This window comes from Lepisma saccharinum, chromosome 3 (genome assembly GCF_977018435.1).
Source record: "Lepisma saccharinum chromosome 3, izLepSacc3.1, whole genome shotgun sequence".
Lineage (NCBI taxonomy): Eukaryota > Metazoa > Arthropoda > Insecta > Zygentoma > Lepismatidae > Lepisma > Lepisma saccharinum.
Genome location: NC_139231.1, coordinates 138,704,150 through 138,725,062, shown reverse-complemented (window position 1 = coordinate 138,725,062; position 20,913 = coordinate 138,704,150). Strand labels below are relative to the sequence as shown.

Sequence of the window (20,913 nt, the reverse complement as noted above, 5' to 3'; positions counted from 1 at the left end):
GTTCAGGATCCAGAAAAAGTCAAGATCGGCTCGGAAAATGTTTTTTTCCCGAGGACATACTACCGACTTTTTTGATGCCTCAGGGGCAATTACCCCTGGCTCCAGTTTGCGGGCGCTTTTGGAACTCGGTGCTGGGATTGGTGGGAACACATTAAAGATCTATTTAGTTTGAATTGAAGTGAATTGGCTTTGATTTGATGCCTCGTGGGTCTCATTTAGCCAATGCTTGTCTACTTGTCTTCTTCATAAGACACTAGAACTCTCGGTGAGTTGTGGTCAGCTTCTTATTTGATGTTCCTCTGTTCATATTTTGTTATCCTCTATTCTTTCGACATCGCATCTGCAAACCTATCCTTCGGGATTTTATTTCTTGCTAATTTATTTTATTTCAGTAATGTGTCTTAGTTCACTGTTCACCCAACTTGTTTCGTGATATAACAGACATTTACCGTTTCGTACAAATACGTTCCGAAAAATGTTTATTTAAACTAAACTAAACTAAACCTGTTTTTCATTTTTCTTTGATATCCATGTTTCGTAAGCTCAGTTAACGCACGGTTTTAAAGTATTACAGAAATTGGTAAAACTTCGATAGCGTCCCAACACCTCTCACTCGTTTATTTCGTCATTTTTAACATTCGTACTTACCTATTCTGCATTGCGAAAGATTCTTCAAGGTGCTATTTTGCTTTTTTCACGAAAAAAGTTCAATTTTTGACATAAAGAGTAATTATTAAACCATTGACGTTAGCCCCACATACCATTGATGTTAGCCCCAAAAAACATTGATGTTAGCCCCAAAAACCATTGACGATAGCCCCACGAACCATCACGGGGACGGGTATGCTTATGAGGTTAGGTTAGGTTTCATTAGCACTGATTTCGTTCAATTTAGCATATACGGACAACATCGGTTTTTCTCGATGAAAGAAAATACCAACAAGAACTTCTAAATGCTACAGAAACTCATTTCGGTAAGTAGTTTCATGTGTAAAAATGAAGAAATCCGTTGGGACGCTCTCAAAGTTTTACCCAGATATTTACTTAGAATTTGTAGTCATTAATTTGCGAATAAATTTATGGGTCTCCCCCATGGCACAGTGGTACGTCATTGCTTTGTAATGAAGGGGTTCCGGGTGGAGGACATAGTAGTTCGGATCACACTTTAAACTGAAGATCCAATTCCGATTAGCGTTACTGTGCATAAAGTGGAAAGTGGACTTAAAAACATGAACTCAAAGCTAGTTAATTTATTTTCATAAAGCATCTATTACCTGCTTATATTTTTCCTTAATTTCATTATTTTTTTTTAACTATAGCATTTTCAATGGTACTTGTTTACTATCCTTCGGACAGATTTCGTACATAGCCCCACAAACCATTTCCGGTAAGGTTAGGTTAGGTATGGTCACGTATAGGTTACAATAGTTAAAAATTAACTAACTACTAACTCCCTAGCCTTCTTAAACCCGAAGGTTCATGGCTGCAGCAACACAGGCCTTCCATCTTTCCCTATCTTGAGCAAGTTCTATATACTCTTTTCCATCCCTACCGATTTCCCTTAGGTCCATCTCAACGTTGTCCCTCCATCTTCGTCTTGGCCTTCCTACAGGTCTCTTACCATCAGGTTTCCCAACAAGAATCCTGTAAACTCCTCTTTCCTCTCCCATTCGTGCCACATGGCCTGCCCACCTAAGTCTTCTTGATTTAATTATTCTAATAATATCTGGACATGAATACAAATTATGTAGTTCTAAATTATGTAACCTTCTCCACTCACCTTACTCCTCATCCCTTTTAGGTCCAAAGATTTTCCTAACGATCTTATTTTCAAATACTCTCAATTTATGTTCCTCTTTCAATGTAAGGGACCAAGTTTCACATCCATATAATACTACAGGCAAAATTACTGTTTTGTATATTTTAACTTTTAGTTTCTTAGATTGGTTAAAAATTGGTTTCGAAAATATATTTGTAGCCCCACACACCATTCTCACATAGCCCCACAGGTGTCCGAAGGATAGTAAACATTTACCGAGCTGCACATTGGGTACTACTTCCGTATAGTGGAACCACCTAGAAATCATTTCTTTCGCACTTTTTTACATTGCTATCATACAATGCTACATTGCACAACATTTCTTTAGGTGTAATAATGAATTTATAATGAAAATAATGTCTATTTTTTAAATTTACGAGTACTCATTGTTTTTCCCTTTTCCGGTTCTGTAACACACAATGTGGCGATAGCGTACTGATTCATCGTGCGTTGTGGCGTGTTTTGTCGATTTGGAGTGTGTATGCAGTGTTTCCAACCTTCTTCACCGAAAAATACCTAATTTCGTGGCCAGATTTGAAATTATGCTAATACCTCGTTAGCCTCACAAACCATTGGCATTAGCCCCCACAAACCATCGATGTTAGCCCCACAAACCATTGGCGTTAGCCCCACAAACCATTTCTGGTAAGATTAGGTTCGGTTAGGTTAGGCAAGCATAGTTTGAATTTTCGAAAAATAAAAAATCTTGCAAGAAAAAGGCATGTTTGGAAACCATGACAGGGGGTTATGTCATGAAACACACAGACCATCCTTGACGTATAGAAGCAAATGGAAGCAACAGGAATTGCATGTCGGATATTTTTATAGAAAAAAAAGATTTCATGCTAACAAATATTACACAGCGAAAGAAAACACATTGATGATACAGAAAGTGATTTCCGTAAGTAGTTTCTTCTGTAAAAATGAAGAAATCCGTTTCCACTATACGGAAGTGTTACCCCACACCCTCAGCCATGATGTGATCAGCATCACTCCCAGTCGCCTTTAGCCCCATAGTTGCCTCCAGGTACCCGTTGATACAAGGCTGGGTGGGCCTCAGGGCCACACACAAACCCGGAAATGACTGGAAAAATTCCTTGTCCAGATCACCTGCCCCGGGATTTGAATCCGGGTCTTCCGCATTGTAGCCAGATCCTCTACCAACTGAGCTACCTCGGCCCCCAGTAACATAATAGGGCAAATTTTTTTACAAAATTTTCCTCATCCAAATATCTGTAATCTTAACATAAAATTTACATGTTTTGTAATCTCAGTGTAGCTAGGAGTATAGAGTGACCAGATTTTCTGAAACGAAAAGCAGGACATCCATGGATGTGTACGGGGTACATTGTAGATATAACTAAAAGAGTATAGGGTCAAGTGCATCCCTTCCTTCCTCTTTGGCAAAGAGAAATTCATGCTGATTGCATGTCTCCTTAAATATTTCACAATTCTCTTTAATCTGTTTTCTTAATTTGATTTGATTTTTGTTATTCAACGTCACTTTCCTGTCACTTGTGGCTAATTGCAACAATGACTATGAGTGATGATATGATTAAATTCATGAATGAACACTCATAAAGAACATCCATGTCCAGGCCAGTATTCAATCCCAGGACTCCTGGCATCGTAGCGTTCAACCACTCCGCCATGAAGATCTTTCCTTCTTCTGTATTTTCCTTTTTATTTCTCTCGTTTTCATTCTTCCTTTTGCTTATATTTTTTAATTACGGATTAACCTTCCTATCTCTCTCTTTTTCCTACTTTTTTTTGTGTTGCCTTGCTTTCTTGCCACACATTGTGAAATAATATCAAAATATTAATCAATACTGAGAATATATTTGCCTCTTGGTGCAGCTGTAGTAATCATCTCATCATAGAATTAAAGATGAAAATCCCCTGAATTGGGCTATTTTCGATTCTCAAAATGCCACTAATCACTTTTAGTCATTACTCGGTACCTTGAACATCATAGTATCATGAATAGACTGCATGCAATATCTGCTTGAAAAATAAATATGAGGTTCACAGTAAGAGCGTGAAAGTTTTTAGATTCACAAGTATTTTCTATGCAAACCAACAATACTATTATTTTAAAAGGCACTAATAATTTTACAGAGGTAAACAATTTGTCTGGATGTTTCGCAGGATGCTGTTGAAAAATAGGACATATTTGTTTTTTTGGAGTGTCATCGCAGACCGCAGGACATGACTGTCAAAGAAAGAACTGTCCTGCGAAAATCAGGACATCTGGTCACCCTATTAGAGTAAGAAGTTCAGGTTCCATTATATGAAGCTCAAGGGGGGGAAAAAAAGTTAATGTCCTCTACATGCTGTAATTTTTTTTTTTTTTTGCCAATGTATGGCTATATTCTGTGTATACATATACTTTGCCATTTATTAAACCAATTCTCTTTCTGCTGTGTTCACAATGCTATTCATTCTGCTCAGCCTCTGTGATACATTACATAAAGTCACTGTAAACAGAAATAGTCATTGACCCGATGGCAGTCTGTTCTTCCATGCATGATAAGATAACCTCTGTTACGATGCAACTACTCTGATACAATGAGTGTAAACATTCGTCTGCCAATGGAGAAAGTGACACAGCAACATTGACTAGTAGTGTGTGTGTGTCACAATTAGCTGATGATTATATTCTAATTGGAAAGAGGTAAGCCAATATCTACCTACATCCCTAGCAAAAAATATTATTTAATATACTGTATTAAGTATTGCATTGTGTTGCAATATAATAAAATATTTGCTACTTTCACCAATTTTAGGACACAATCTTAGTTTTTCCAACTCACTTCTTTGACCAAATTGTTCAATAGTATTTGACCACCCACCCCTAGCCAGGGATAGTATGTGGAGTGTTCGCCACCGAGCAGTTAAAATCCCCATCTTTTCATACAATTTTCTTTTGACCATGCATATCATTCATAGGAGGAAAATTCTATTTCATGACCTGCTATGTAATTTTTATACTTTGTATTTATTTATTTATTTCTAACTCAGCCCCTAATATGTTATCAGGATTACTTCTAGTCAAAATGAAGTGAGGCATATCAGGGTAGAACGATTTCCAATGGTTTTCTCTCATAGTGCAGATGTCTCTTGTATATTTTGTTTAACCAATGATGATGCAGTATGGGTACAGTTCTAACACAGCAACTGGTTATGGTTGTAACATACCCGCATGGCATAAAGAGGCCTCTCAGATGGTGTAGTGGTAATGTGAAAGTTTACTTCCCACTGCTACAGGGTGTTTCAATAAAAAGGTAACTGAAAGTATCCAAAACACACAATGTTCAGTTACCTTTTTATTGAGACACCCTGTATTTGAACTGTAAAAAGTAAATTAATAGTGGATTGAACATAATTACAAATGTCAAATGATAAGATAGGAAAAAATAACTTCATTTTTATGTACATTTCCACTTTATGTACTTTAATTTATTAACTTTCTCTCGTAGTTTCTACCAATGAATATAAATAATACAACACTTGGAGTAAGTGTGGCAGCCATACTTATGACTGCTGGTGTAACTCTTTGGTGGCAACATCGTCGAATAAGGAAACCCACTAAATGGCGTGAAGTTGGGAAAATCTCTGAACTAGTTCTATACCCGTTGAAGTCTGGTAAAGGGTCTAAGGTCGATGAAGCTGAATGCACGAAAGTTGGACTGAAATGTGGAAATCTCAGAGACAGGTCAGAATTATATATATAATATATATATATATTATAATTGTTCACAACTGCAGATTATAACCCTTGCTAACCAGATCTAGTTCAATATTAGGCCTCCCCGATGGCGTAGTCGTAACTTTGTTGCCCGGGTTCTTTACCTGGGGGAGGCACATTCACAGTGATTCAGATCACACTTTAAACTGTAGGTCCAGTCCTGATTAGCTTGTCTGTGCATAAAGGGGACTTAAAACACCAATTCAATTCAACATATATCAGCTTATTGTCAAAAATACTTTATAGTGTATTTGGCATTATTGCCTAAATGAAGAATAACATGTAACATATTTAATGGCAAAGTTAATTTGAAGGCATGGATGTCGGCAGGGCTTTTTACAAGGATAGGTAAGTGAGGTATTCTTTCCTTGGAGGTCAAACAAAGGATATTTTCCCCTCCACCACCCAATATTGTTGTCCCCTCAAAAAACACTCCTTCAGTTTGAAGTTAGCATCCTCCTACAGTAATAATGTTGGAACAGATTTTTATGTGCTAAAAGGCTGAAAAATATTTATTTTTATGTCTTAAAAAGAACAGAAATATAAAATGTGGCAAAAAGTCAAAAATATTTTCATTCAAAATGACTGACTGACACAATTTTTCATGTTCACACAGATCTATTTTTTTTTTCATAACGTGGATTCATCAGGTCGTGCAACTTGTATGTATGTATGTGACAGGAAATTTTTCAGTACCAGATTGTTTATTTTCTTCAGTGGGATATCCACTGCAACAAATATTCTACTTAAATCTAAGTAACATTGCGAACACTTAGAACATCCTTCATTTGAACCTATTGGGTCTGTATTGCAATGTATTTTAATTTATTTTCTGTATTTTCACAAAGAATTTGAAAATTTGATTTTGCCTGGAATGTCTAAAATAAGTACATTTTGCGTTCCTTTGCTAGAAATATGTGTTTTATGTCCTAAAGCTAAAATTGCATTTTTATGTGAAAGAAATTTCGCAGAAAAAATATGTTTTTACCTAAAAATCCACTCCCTAATGATAATTAACATAAACTATTGGTACTGAAGTCAAACTATGTGTGAAATGTATATAATTTTAATTTGAAATTCATTTTCTAGGGTTTGTCGTTAGGGCATCTGACTACCATGCGAGAGACCCGGGTTCGATCCCCGGCAGGAGAGAACCGGGATTTTTTTCACCTGTTCAAGCGGCTCCAGCACCCACCGAGCGTCGTATAAAGTGGGTACCTGGAGGAAACTCTGGGGGGTAAAGGCAGCTAGGGTCATGGTGCTGATCATATCACCCCCACCTTTGGCCATGATCAAGAAAGTGTGGGGCCCTAACTCTGCACCCCTTATACGCCTTCATGGCATGGTGCAAAGCACATGGGAGCACTTTACTTTGTCCCCCTTGCCAACCCTTCCAGATATGCATGTTTGAAGGCCAAATTTAAACAATTCCAAGGTTTTTTTGTTTTGTCATTCTCACATTAATGACCCTTGCACAGGAAGATGGACCTGATAAACTGCCTTTGGAATGGAGGGCCATGTATGTAGGTCCTGCAAATCGATCATTCCATGTGAAATCAACCAATGAAGAATCACTTTCAACTTCACATATTTTGATTCATTTGAAATTTGACATACTGAAAGTGCCACCCAAGATAGGAACATATGCAAAGTTGCAGATCCATGTCTTTTATATTTCCCAAATTACAGGATGCAAAATGTGGGATCTTGACATTTTATTCAACGTCTTGTTAACTCTAAATTTCGATATTTCGACAATCAGAACACCTATAGAAGTGATTCAGATGATACGGGAAAGGTCTTGAGGTGCTGTTTCGCACAATATATTACATGCACAGGGTAAAAAATAATAGATGGAATAAGGATCATTCCATGTCAGTTCAACCAAAAAAAGGGGGGTTAGGAATTGATGATGATAATTAAGGCAAGTAAACAAGTTGTAAACTTGAATGTGTGTCATGCACAGTTTAAAGCATACACTATACCCTGATTCTTATTTGTGCGTATTTAGCATTTTCTACTGGTCTGGGGAGAGGGTTGCATGTCAGAAGTAAATTTTGAAAATATCAACGCAGAAATTGCATTATTACATACTCTGTGCCATTTCCCCTATCGTAGCATCCTCTAGTTGTATAGAATTTTCCAAACAACTTTCTGTACAGTGGTTAGCTATTTAGAAAATTTTATAGTGTATGTAAGAATTTAAACAACTTTTAAGTTAAGTTTTATTATAATGTCTTAAGCTGTAGCTTATATTAAGCCTACTACTCTTGATAATTTATGATTAGTGTACTGTTCTTGGACATTGATTTCTTTATTACAGATTTTTTGTTGTTTACGAGGAGAAGAATTCCAATTTCGTGACAGGCCGCAAGTTTCCTAAGATGGTTTTAATATCAACCGAATCAAGAAGCAGTTACATAATTTTTAATGCTCCTGAGATGTCTGAGCTTGCAGTGAACATAAATGAATTAGGGAAAAAAATCACATGCACGTAAGTCTGTTATTTTTTGTTTGCTACAAAGTAACTATAGCATAGAAAATAGTGATCAGCCAATATCAAATTGAACCAACACAGATGTCATAATTTAACTGAACCTGATACTTGAAATTATAGCACTATAAAATTGCTGAAAATTGTAATAACACTTACACACCCCAGACAAAAAATTAGTCACCCCTGTCATAGAAGGGTCCCTTGCGAGGTACTCGGCTCCATATATCCATCTTCTCAATGTTCTTTCTGCAACTGGTTGGGAGCGACCCTCATTGGTTGTTTTTAGTAATTTCTGGTAACTTTAAAACCGGTCAGCAGCTAGAAAACTTCCAACACGGCGATGATCCCTATTGGTCATTAGCATTTTTCTGCCACAGTTACGATGCTGATTTGAAGTTTCTTGCTTGTACACCCTTTGGAGAGTGTGCTCTGACACACCTACAAACTGGACCACTTCATTCACTTCGTGTCCATATGCATTCCCAAACACAATGGAACTTCTTTGTCACTGTCACGTCTGACATCTGTGCAACCTATTTCACAAACTGATTGCATAAGACTGTCGGCCCACCATAGTACTATCAGGATGTGATCTGTTGGGCTGGCGATAGAATTACAGGTTCTACCTGGGGTTGACTAATATTTTGTCCGGGGTGTGTATATCAAAGCCAGTTATCATAATTGTATTTTCTTCATTTGCAATAGCCTAACTATAGATCCAGGAATAAGGAGTTTCCTTTTTTTCCAATTAGACCCTAGTACAAATTCAAGTCAGAATTCTATGGCAAAAATGTTTCATTGTCTAATGAAAAATCTCATAAAAATGTGGTTCAACCTAGGCAACAGGGGTTGTAATTTGTAATTTTGAAATGAACCAGGCTTAAGGTAACAAGACCTCTTATGAGTGTACATTGTCCTGTCACCTCTTGTATATTAGTACAGCGCCTTGAATAACGTAGTGTGGAAAATGGCACGGTTCTGCGTGCTCTAGCTGGTTCCACTCGAAAATGATCCGCTAGAGGCGCTGGTGTTGAACCCGGTGCTTTGTATTCGTCTGCTTATAATGGAAGTAAATGGAGTTTTCGCTGCAACGTCTGATTCTTTTACATGAAGCATTTCTATGAATGTGATAATTGCTATGATATTTGGTACAGTGGTCGCGAAGATATTAATGAACATTCTAGACAGTCGCCCATGTCCTGTCGTCATACTTTCGTTAATAATACGGGAGAAAAAATACGCGTGGAATGCTCTTGGCAACTAAATTTTTGTGTGTGAATTAGGTTCATTATTATTATCATCATCATCATTTCTTTAAAGATATACACACTGAAGCATTTGTATTTTTGATATTTACTCTCTCTTTTGTTCCGCTTTAAATTAATCGCGGCGATGATGATGATGATGATTGCATGAAACGACAAGGGGAACCCCACCAAACTTTCTTAGTGCCATCGACATGAGTGTAAGGCAACTTTCAAACCAATGGGATAAGCGACACGGGATGTTCACACTGTCACACTAGTGACACACACTTCCAGACTGTAAAATAGCATTCATTGCACATGAGGGTCCAAACAGCAAACGACACGTTCATATGGCGTATTCGCGTGCTACTTGTTACTTTGGTCGGAAAGCTCCTTAAAGGAAGGGTGCTCAGGCCGAAGCAACGCGCTACAGGGGGAGTTCCCAACTAAGTGACAAGCGTCATGGTGCCTTCAGTCTATTAGCAAGCGTTGCTTGCGAACAACAGATAGGCAACACAATAAACCCCACATTACAACAGATCTAGGCAACACGATAAGCCACACGTGTCGGTTTGTCGCTTGTGCGTCGCTCAAACCGGGCCATTTCCTCAATAGCTTGCATCATGTTGCCGTGGTTTGTTGTTCGCGCATACGCGATGCAATGAGTGTCTTGTTTTAGTGAGATTGTGCACCAAAGCGACAAGCGGCACGCGACACTTATCGCTTGAGGATTTCACCAACCGAATGCTGGCCTGTGCTTCCCGTCATGCCGCTATGATGTGAAATGTTGCTCTTGATTGGCTCCTTTCCAAGCAACATGTGTCACTTCGGTATGAAAGTTGCCTTGGACCGAATGACCCATGTCGCTTTGGTGTGAAATCCTCTTATCGTTTGTCGCGTGGTAAAATCTCCTTGAAACGGTGCAGTCAGAGCTTGTGTCCCTACGGTTCGAAAGGCTGCATTGATTTCCAACTGCTCGCTTTCAAGCGACACTTGTGGTTTGTCGCCTCGGTATGAAATATCTCTCAGGATACTATTTATATTCTAATAACATAGAAAAATAAACTCTAATACACAGTCCAAGACCTGACGTCTGGAATCACATTGCGATGTTTCTTCTTGTGTTACGCATGCATGCTATTTATTTATTCATTTTATTTTACTTTTCTTTCCAAATTAATGCCATTTCGTGACTGCAAATCACTTCACAAATATAACTGTTTCCATCAATTCACGTACTGCCTTTCAAGACAAACAAATCTACATAATATATTAAAAAAAAACTAACTAAGCCGCGTTACTTTCATAAGAAAATTAGCACCGACATTGATCGCACTGCCATCTATATTTCTCATCCGTCTGGGGAACCAGTTTCTTGGGTAGTTTTCCACACTACGTTATTCAAGGCGCTGTAATATTAGGCTGTACTTATTAAATATTAATTTGTATAAATATTTTATGTAGAGTACAATATCTTTCTTTTATCCAGTGAGTTGTGGCTTAAGTATAACTTTTTTTTTAAGTGTTTGGGGAGATCCTGTTGAGACATTTGATTGTGGCGACACTGCTGCCATTTGGATGTCTACATATCTTCTGCAAGAGAAAAAAGGCCTAAGGCTAGGTTATTACAGAAGAGAGAGACCTCAAAGATACCTGAAAAAATTCTCTAAAGCATTTCCAAATTACACATGGAATGATGTGGTAATTCACATTTTAAAACCATTTTTAAACAAGGTAGATATTAGAGTGTTGCACAGAGGCTTTTTTGCTCGATCCCCTAATAGTTCGCACGGATGACGCTAGATGGCTTACAGAATAGACTGTTTCTTTGCTCGAGCGTGGGAGATTCGATCGAGTTTGAACGAGCAAGAGTGGTCCAATGCAACACTCTAGTAAATATGATGAGTTGCACACTTTTGCTACCCAAGACTAATTTTAGAATTAACAAGTAAAAATGTTTTAGATGAGGTTCCTACCCTCTCAGATTGACAATGTACAATGAAATCATAATAGTTCTTTAGAAGTTTCATGAAAATCTTTACTAATGCTAGTGTCTTTGTAATGAGACTCGTAAACAGAGTACGTATTTGACATTTCTTCACATGATAGCATACCAGTTTCAAAACAATGCACTTCATCAAGAAAATTTATGGCCAGGCATACCTAACAAGACATAACTTATCGTGATATTGCAGTAGTTATAGTTTTATAAAGCTTTAATAACAGTTGGGCTGAAAAGTTCGTAGGCTGACTCATAGATGGCGTTACTAGAATTAAATCCATGTGATTTTTACTTAGTACTAACCTTCAAAAGATACGTGTATAAATTTCACAGCTGCCGGATAATTAGTTCGGGAGATATAGCATTGTGAGTGAAGCAGCTTTTGTTATTGTGAAAAAATGGATAAAAAAGAATTTCGTGTGTTAATAAAGCATTGCTTTTTGGCGAAAAAAATACTGTTGAAGCCAAGGCTTGGCTTGATAAACATTATTCGGACTCTGCACCAGGAAAATCAACCGTTGAGAAGTGGTTTGCTAAATTTAAACGAGGCGAAATGAGCATCGAAGACGATGCACGCAGTGGACGCCCGAAAGAGGCTGTTACCGACGAAAACATCAAAAAAGTACACAAAATAATTTTAAATGATCGTAAAGTGAAGTTGATCGAGATAGCTGAGACTTTAAAAATATCAAAGGAACGTGTTGGACATATTGTCCATGAATATTTGAACATGAGAGAGCTGTGTGCAAAATGGGTGCCGCGCGTGCTCACAATCGATCAAAAGCAACAACGTTTTGATGATTCGGAGCAATGTTTAGCGATATTCAACCGTAATAAAATTGCTTCCCCATCCACCATATTCTCCAGATCTGGCCCCCAGTGACTTTTTCCTGTTTGCAGACCTTAAAAGAATGCTCGCTGGAAAGAAATTTAGCACTGATGAAGAGGTAATCGCCGAAACTGACGCCTATTTTGAGGCTAAAGAGAAATCGTACTATAAAAATGGCATCGAAAAATTGTATGACCGCTATAATCGTTGTATCGCCCTCGAAGGCAACTATATTGAATAATAAAATCGAATTTTGTCAAAAAAATATTTTTTACTATGTTAGCCTACGAACTTTTCAGCCCAACTGTTATATTTGTAATACATATTTGAATTTTAGATCTATTTCTTCCGATTATTATATGCTAGTGAAAAATTTAAATTCCTAATATATATCTTGATATGTATTCTTGACATATTTCCAGGGCATTTATTCAGATGCATGCAGTTATCATTTAGTTTGTGAATCTTCCGTTGATGATTTAAATGGTCGTCTTGAGAAAGAAATAGTCCCAGGCTATTTCAGGCCAAATTTCTTGGTTGAAGGTTCTGCTCCATTTGAAGAGGATTCCTGGGATTGGATCAAGATTGGAAATGTGGTTTTCAGAAATGTGATGCCTTGCCCAAGGTAACAAAAATTAATATATTACCTAACTTAAGATAGATATGCAGTATACAATAATTATATTTAAAGAGAAATAAATATGTATTATGTAGATACTAACTAATGTTGAATGTCTGATAAACAAAAAACAGTGATGTGCATTGTATTGGATGCTCACTTATTGTTATATTAAGTAAAGTTGAGGATCATGTGTTCTTAGTTCTTATCATTGTAATAAGGTCACAAGAAACAGTTTCAGTGTCTAGCCAGACACAAGGTTCTGGAAAGACCCTAGTTGCCCCCCTCAACCATTTCCCGCAACTTGCAGGAGAGGGAGAGGTCTGTGTGCCGGATGGTTGTTTAAGGGAAGGAAAATTATGGGAATATTATTTTACATCTTCTCTTTGGAATATCAAACTATCAATGCCATGGAAAAAACATGAATGGAAAGAGGAAAGGTTGAAGTTTTTCTTTGCTTCCATTTCATTTTTGTTACACATGCAGGGATTTTCACCTTTCAAAGCACAAGGTGAGGAAGAACAGGGAATCACTAGTAGGAAATAGAAGCTTGTAATGTTTACAGTGGAACATGAAATGCAGTGAGCAATCATATTAAACAGCTACAGGGAAACATTCCCACCTTTAGTCAAATATTCAATTTTTAGGTAGGACTAGGTCAGTGTACAGTTGTCAATTTTTTAATAATTATTTTAATGTTCTTTATTCACCTTCATGTTCACCTTTACTTGTTTATTGAGGCTCAGAATTTATTTCTTCGTATTTGTTGTTTGTTTATTTATTTTCATTTATGTTTGTTTCCATCAATAGATGTTTGTTTACAACTGTTGATCCTGTGAATGGAATTAAAGACCCAAAGCAAGAACCAGTTGAAACTTTGAAGACGTAAGTACATTGCTTCATGTACTCCACATATCTAAAAAGTTTATTGGCAACAGTGGCCAGTGACAACTCACAATATATATAATTAGTGAGAGTAATAATGATTTTCCTTAGGAAAATATATGGACCTAAAAGGAATGAGGAGGGGTAGATGAATAGCGATCCTTGATTCTGAAGTTGAAGGAGTTGAGGTGTTGCCCATTGGGCAAGGGGTCCCAATAACTACTCTTGAAGCAAGGATAGTATATGTATCTTATGCATATAGTTCCATCCCCCCCCCCCCGAGTAAAAAATAACAATCAGAAGGAGGAATTCCCCTTGTCCCCCCCTTCAAGAACCACCCTGGAAGACTTCAACGAACTAAAATGTCTTTGAGGATTTCTTGCAACAGTAATGAGCTTGCATTCTCATTGTGACATAAAATCAAATGCATGTAATGCATGCATGTGGCCACGGTGGCTTAGTCGGTAACGCGTCTGACTACCATGCTAAAGGTCCCAGGTTCGATCCCCGGCCGGTTCAAATCCGGGAACTTTTCTAACGATGGAAGCGGCCCCGGCGCCCACCCAGCATCGAATAACATGGGTACCTGGGGGAAACCCTGGGGGGTAAAGGTGGTCAGGGGCGTGATGCTGATCACATCACCCCCGCTCACGACCGGATCAAGAAAGTGTGGGGCGTTACCCCCACAACCCCCTATATGCCTTCATGGCAAGCACAGGGGAGCACTTTACTTCACTTTGCATGCAATTGCTTTTTTGGTTTAAAAAATATGAGATTACAAACATCTAAACTAGCCCGTAACTTTAATTATAACTATGAAGTTTAATTTTTTTTCTGTCTGAATATAAACTAAATTTATTCCTCTTAAGTGAATAACAATTTTTAAGATATATTTCATTCAAACCATTTGATCAAATGTTTTATTCAGTTTTTAATAGTCTCCCTTCATCTTTACTAAACATTCTATTCCATTTATTTATGTGTCCATCACATGACCCATTTATGGTGAACGTAATATACACAAAGATAATGGTAATATAATTAAGCCTTGTTTCCATATGAAAAAGGATAAAGTTGCTGACTAAGGCAGTTTATTAACATTTAAAAACACTTTACCTGTAATGTTTCAACCATCTATAAGTGATGGAGACCCATTAGTCAACTGTAAAGAGGCGATATGCATGTAAATTCCTTCAGAGAAATCATCTAAGATAAGAACTGTCAACATGATGTGTTTTTGTGTGTCTAGACACCCTGCTATGTGTATAAATACTTTGTTGTGTATTCCATCTTATTAGGAAGACCCTGATAGAGGGTAGAAACGTTACATGTAAAGTGCTTTTATTTCTTAATAAACTCACTTGGTCAGCAACTTTAGCATTTTTAACAAAGATAATGTTAATAAAATACACAACTGTTATATCATAATATTAAGGAAGTATGTGTGTGTGTAAACAGTGATGAGTGATTTTGTATTTTCTCCCAGGTATCGTCAGTATACAGACCCTGAGGCCCGAAAAGTAAATGGAACATCTCCTGCTATGGGAATTTACATGGGAGTGTATTCAGCAGGGAGTATCAAAGTTGGAGACACAGTATTTGTTGGAGAAGTAGTGTAAATCAACCACTAACATTTATAATAAACTTTCATGTGAAGCTATGTGAATGAGACATACTGACTTGAACTGATGCAATAAAAGTTATCTTCAACTCTAACTGGTAATAATTTACTTACCAAAACATAAACATGTCACATTAAAGAAACAAATAAATATTATTTAGAATATCCTGCACTTCACAATGTAGCAACGAACTAAATATGATTGAAAGTGCAATAATAATTCTTAAAATTAGAAATGAGCCACCGTAGCTCAGTCGTTATGGCATCTGACTACCATGCGAGAGAACTGGGTTCGATCCCTGGTGTGGGAGAACTAGGATTTTTTCCACCTGTCCAAGTGGCTCCGACACCCACCCAGCGTCGTATAAAGTGGGTACCTGGAGGAAACACTGGGGGTAAAGTTGGCCAGAGGCATGGTGCTGATCACATCACCCCCTCCTTTGGCCGTGATCAAGAAAGTGTGGGGCCCTAACTCCACATCCCCTTCACAGTGTGGTGCAAAACACAGTGGGACACTTTCCTTTATTTACTTCAATTATAGACACACAAATCAAGATTGTATTAATCAGTAGTACACACCTTTTATTTAGTAACAACAAATGATAACTAAGTTACCATCTAGCATTCTTAAATCCAAAGGTTTATGGCTGCAGCGACACAAGTCTTCCATCTGTCCTTGTCCTGGGTAAGATCAATCCAATCTTTTCCATCCTTACCAATTTTCTTTAGGTCCATCTCAACACTATCCCTCCATCTTCGTCTTGGCCTCATTCCTACAGTCTCTTACCATCAGGTTACCCTACAAGAATTCTGTGAACTCTTCTCTCCTGTCCCATTCATGTCACATGGCCTGCCCATCTAATTCTTGATTTAGTAGATCTAATGATATAAGGACATGAATTCATATTTGCCAGAGCTACAAACACAAATGTTGGTGAATTGAGAGAGCTATAAAATAGTTACTCAAAACAATATAAATTTACTCAATCACCGCTGTCCATTAACAGACATCAGTTGATCTAAACCTTGTCATAAATTATAACGATTAACCAGCCTATCTCTAAGACATCAAAATCGATTGTGTTATATGTTGTGATATTCAACTATTCAAACTATAAATTTGAAATTCAATGACTTAAAAGAACTCTTATGTGACATGATGTGATGTTCGTCTTGATCAACCAGTCCCGGGCCCATGTATTTCTACTGTTAAACAGTCAAACTAAATTGATACACATTAACTACTTGAAAACTATTAGAGATGCAAGGATACTATTTAGTAGACTGAAAGGTCTATGTGGTACTATCTTGCTACACTATTGAAAATCTAATTGGTATGGTACATTCATTTCTCACATTCATTTCTCTATCATTGTCAAACAATCAATATACATTGAACTCTTTGATATCTTAGAATTAATGTTGTTAGCAGAGAAATGAAGGATACATACCCCTCAATAATTCAGAGAGGGGGAACAAAGGGGGGGGGCATTTGTTTCCTGTTTTCTGTAGAAAAACAGTTCACTAGCAGACACCATTTAGCAAGTTCAAATTTTTTCAGATCGTTACACTTCATATCAACCAGACTATAGCAGAACAAAGAAAAATATACAAGACTGTTGGTTTGAGTTAATCAATCGGATTAAAACAGGGATGCGCCCAAGGAAGTTATAGAATGCAGGTTGTGTCCACATAAGTTCGGAGGGGAATTTTCTGCAATGGAAATTTGATTGTATAATTCATTCAGTGTTATATGGAAGCTAAATATGTCATCATTTATTAGTTATTATTTTATATTAATAGCTACTTGAATAATGTCAAAGGACACAGAGAGAGAGAGAGAGTATTATTTTGGGGGATAATATCCAGCTTTTGCATATCAGTATTTAGTCATGGGGTGTAAGGAGTGACCCTTGTACATAATACACCCAATTGTCAACCTCACTGCCACGTAGTACACCCTGGACTGCATTTTGCAGTCTAAAGGGGCTCTGGCATCTGAACCTACGGCCAGTTACAATCTTTGTAGGACTGTGTGTGTTTTGTTCTTATGTGTGAGTGCCCCTTTGCAGCCTCAGCTTTTAATCAAAGTAAGAATATTTTAGTCCTCTGACATTACAGTTATGTTTTATTATATATATATTTTAGTTATGGTAAGGGGCTGGACCATGTATAATGTGACAGGTGCAAAATAGCCTAAGTGCTGACGCACCCAAAATTACAAATAAAAAAACATGAAAGTATTTAATCATAAATTGTTGGGAGTATTTCAGGTTGGGGGGATTGAGCATTAGATTAGGGGGACAATATAAAGCTTTTCCATATTGGGTTACATTTTCAAAGGTATTCCAAGGAGAGATTGAGCATTAAAGTTAAAGGGGGACAGTATCCATCTTTTGCATGTCAATATTTAGTTGTAAATTATCGAGGGCATTCCAAGTGCTGATTGAATGAATATTGATGGTGATGAGGGGAACTATCTAGCTTTTGCATATTGATTTATATTGCAGGGTGTCTACTGACCTGGGAAGCCTGGAATCTACTTTTGTACCTGGATAACCTGGAAAAAGCATGGAATCTAACCAAAAACCTGGATTTATTTATTTATTTATTCATTTATTGAGAAAATTTCAGATACAGCACGTAGCCATTTTACACTGAAATCAATAACAATGAAAAGAACAAAAATAAAATAATACAAAATATTAATATAAATAAGTCAAGATAGCACAATTAAATACTATTTAGCAACATATGTTCTGATGGTTGACCGAAAGGCGTACTCTGTAGAAAATACATCAGCACATGATGGGAGGTCGTTACATTGAGTGGGAAGTCTGTGCAAGAGCGATCTTTTTTTTATTTCCAGTCTAGGCTTTTTTGTGTAAAATAGATTTGTGTTGCGTGTTGTGCGCATAGGCACCCGAAAGTGGAATTCCTGGAGGAGCGTGTTGCAACGGATTTTGCCATTCACAATTTTGTAAAGATACCTAAAATCATTCAGTAAACGGCACTGATAGGGAGTCTGTAAGTTTAAAAAGGACAGGAGATGTGGCATTGAAAAATTGCGTAATGAGGGAACCCTGTAACGAACTATAGCAAGGAAAAAGTTAAGAACAGAATAGATTCTGGAGAGCTGAGTGTGACATGCCATGGACCAGACGGGAGAACAGTATTCTATTATTGGGGAAATGAATGTTTTGAAGTACAAGGTGAGGGCTGAGATGTCACTAATTTCGGTGAAATGGTACAGTAAGCCTAAGAGACGCATAGCCTTTTTTTGTCGTGCCTGTAATATGTTCTTCAAATGTGAGTTTTTGGTCAAAAACAATGCCTAGGTCTTTGAGAGGATACTGCTTTGATGTTATTGCCAAAGATGGAATAAGATGACTTTAACAGGTTCTTTTTGAGAGAGATGGTGAGAGTAGTACATTTTCAGGATTTAATGTAAGTTTCCATGTCAGGCACCATGAAAAAAAACGTTATGTCATTCTGGAGAAGATGAGTATCGTTGGAAGTGGATATTTCTCTGAAAATCTTAGTCATCTGCGAAAAGAAGGTAATTAAAAAAAAAAAGTAATTTTTCTCAAAGTTACCATTTTCACTACAAATGTCCACTAGGGGCTTATGTTTTGTGAGTACGTGGATGGCGACCACAGGGATACCTGAGCAGAGTCTGTCACTGCCTCCACTTGCATTTTGGGGGAATGCTACGATTCAAGGGATTTCTTCGTTAATTTTGAGAAAGTCAGTAAAAGCTTGGTCCTGGGTATGACAAACTACCCCTCTACAGCCCTTGAGAACAAATGTTTTGATGTTGTACTCAAAGAATTAGGTTTTGTTCTGCAATTTGTTATTTGTATTTGCCTTACACAGTGTGTGAACATGTATGAGAACATATGCTTTCATTTATAGCTGCTGGTAATATTTTTAAATGTCAAGGAAAGGAAGAAAGTTATACTAGAATATGTTGTACTCGAAGAACTCAAATCTGAACACATTGTTTTTGTTACTTACAGAATTATTGTACAAGCGCAAAGTACATTTTGTATGAATATATTTTATGAATAAATTTGTATGAGTAAATTTTGTAAAAATAAGGTAACGCCATTCCCCATCCAAGAAGAATATGCAGTAACATGTAATTCTATAAATTAACATATGCTTAGAATTTAAATTAATAATTTTTAGAACTTTTGTATTAAAAACAAAATGTAAAAGATATACGACTATCAAGGGATATGAATTACACGGCAGATAAGGGTGAGAACTCGGCTTGCTTTTGTTAGTTACTGCAAATTTTTCTCAACTGGCCTTCTGGTAGGGGTTATTTACAATAACAACTTTTTTTGTTTAAAAAATATAGACCTGGAAAATAATATAAATAGACGTGGACAAACCCGGAAAAAACCTGGAATTTAAAAACACATTTAGTAGATACCCTGTATTGTTGAGGGTATTCCAAGTGAAGATTGAACATTAAAGGGGAAAGGGGGTAGTTATAATACCCAGTTTTACATATCAATACTTTTTCATAATTGTCTTTGTAGCAGTTTCTAGTAGAAAAGTAATGCACGGAAAGAGAAAAGTTAACTCTCTACAACACTGGTTATTTCGCAGCTTTTACCAATTGGAACTTGTAATCCCTTACAACTCTTAATTCTCCTTAAAATATTAAAATAAGGAGTGAGACAGGATTAACTTATCTACGCACCTTGTTTAACTATAATTTCCTTAAACTTTAACATCCAAAATCCATTACATGTTTAAATAACAAAAAACCTCATTTTTCGTAACTCAACAGTAATATCAAGAAGAAATCTCCCCATCCATATCCATTCGTTTAACAGGGATAACACATAATGAGGTCAAACAGTCAGTAAGTCCATTAGTCTGTAAGGATAGAGGCTATATTGAGTGCACTGAAAACCTGCCCAAACCCTCCAAAGCCAACATGATGCGGAGCAATCTACCCTTATTTAAATTTCAATTTTTAAACCGGTAGAATATCTATGAGAGGTCTATGTATATACAAATACTAGGCATATCACAACCAGGCCATGCAGGCCAAAAAGGAAATATACGGAGATACAGTATTCTCAGCCTAAGTCAGGTATGTCCTTCGTGTCTCCCAGTCAGCAAGGTTCTGCCACTCCAAACTCTTTACTCATCCAGCTCAGAAGTCCAGCCAATGGCAGACCTTGTGTTTGTTTCAAGTCTACATGACATCATAAATGAGTTGCTCTACACTATATGCTTATAAACTGATATTAAGAACACCCATTCCTCTGCAGATTAAACATTACAATGAGGTAACAAAAGCAAGAAGATATTCTTAGTACTTAAACTTCATGCTTCACAGCACATTAATCTATCTCGTTTGCAAAAGTAACTGGTTTTATTATATGTAAATTTCTATAAAGTATACTTTACTACATAAGCATTCTCTCTGCAATAGAAAGATTATAATGGCTCCCATAACCTTATGTTCATGAAACCATTGATATTGTTATTACTAGAGCCCGGAAGTTTGGCAAAATGCCTCTTTTTATCTACTGCATATATTGATAAAATTTTTCCGGATATACGTTTCTTATGTTGTTTCGAATGTTTTGGAAGCCTTTTCATTTTGCCTATTTTGCCTAT

The 20,913-nt window shown here is 37.0% G+C and overlaps 2 protein-coding genes across 4 annotated transcripts in view; both read left to right on the top strand.

The window, feature by feature from the left end:
• Positions 1 to 116: 116 nt before the first annotated feature.
• LOC145985448 (mitochondrial amidoxime reducing component 2-like) lies at positions 117 to 15,362 on the top strand. Of its 3 annotated transcripts, none has more exons than XM_083119507.1 (7): positions 117 to 265; positions 5,299 to 5,534; positions 7,891 to 8,061; positions 10,835 to 11,012; positions 12,565 to 12,767; positions 13,572 to 13,646; positions 15,133 to 15,362. In XM_083119507.1, exons 2-7 carry the CDS (start codon positions 5,308 to 5,310, stop codon positions 15,263 to 15,265), a joined length of 987 nt encoding a protein of 328 aa, XP_082975633.1. In that variant the 5' UTR covers positions 117 to 265; positions 5,299 to 5,307; the 3' UTR covers positions 15,266 to 15,362. The 3 variants fall into 3 exon arrangements, with proteins under 3 accessions (XP_082975633.1, XP_082975631.1, XP_082975632.1); XM_083119505.1 differs by lacking the exon at positions 117 to 265 and adding an exon at positions 911 to 974; XM_083119506.1 differs by lacking the exon at positions 117 to 265 and adding an exon at positions 4,330 to 4,493.
• Positions 15,274 to 20,913, top strand: part of LOC145985449 (mitochondrial amidoxime-reducing component 1-like) — a 27,521-nt gene continuing 21,881 nt past the window's right edge. The window contains exon 1 of the mRNA XM_083119509.1: positions 15,274 to 15,365. The gene's annotated coding sequence lies outside the window, so the exon portion shown is untranslated. The remainder of the gene's footprint in view (positions 15,366 to 20,913) is intronic.

What these genes read in the sequence shown, in the direction of transcription:
- LOC145985448 (XM_083119505.1), top strand. Translation starts at nt 954, where the DNA reads ATGCTACAGAAACTCATTTCG. An exon ending in GGGAAAAAAATCACATGCAC is followed by an intron (nt 8,062 to 10,834) that starts GTAAGTCTGTTA and finishes TTTTTTTTTAAG; the next exon opens with TGTTTGGGGAGATCCTGTTG. An exon ending in ATTACACATGGAATGATGTG is followed by an intron (nt 11,013 to 12,564) that starts GTAATTCACATT and finishes ACATATTTCCAG; the next exon opens with GGCATTTATTCAGATGCATG.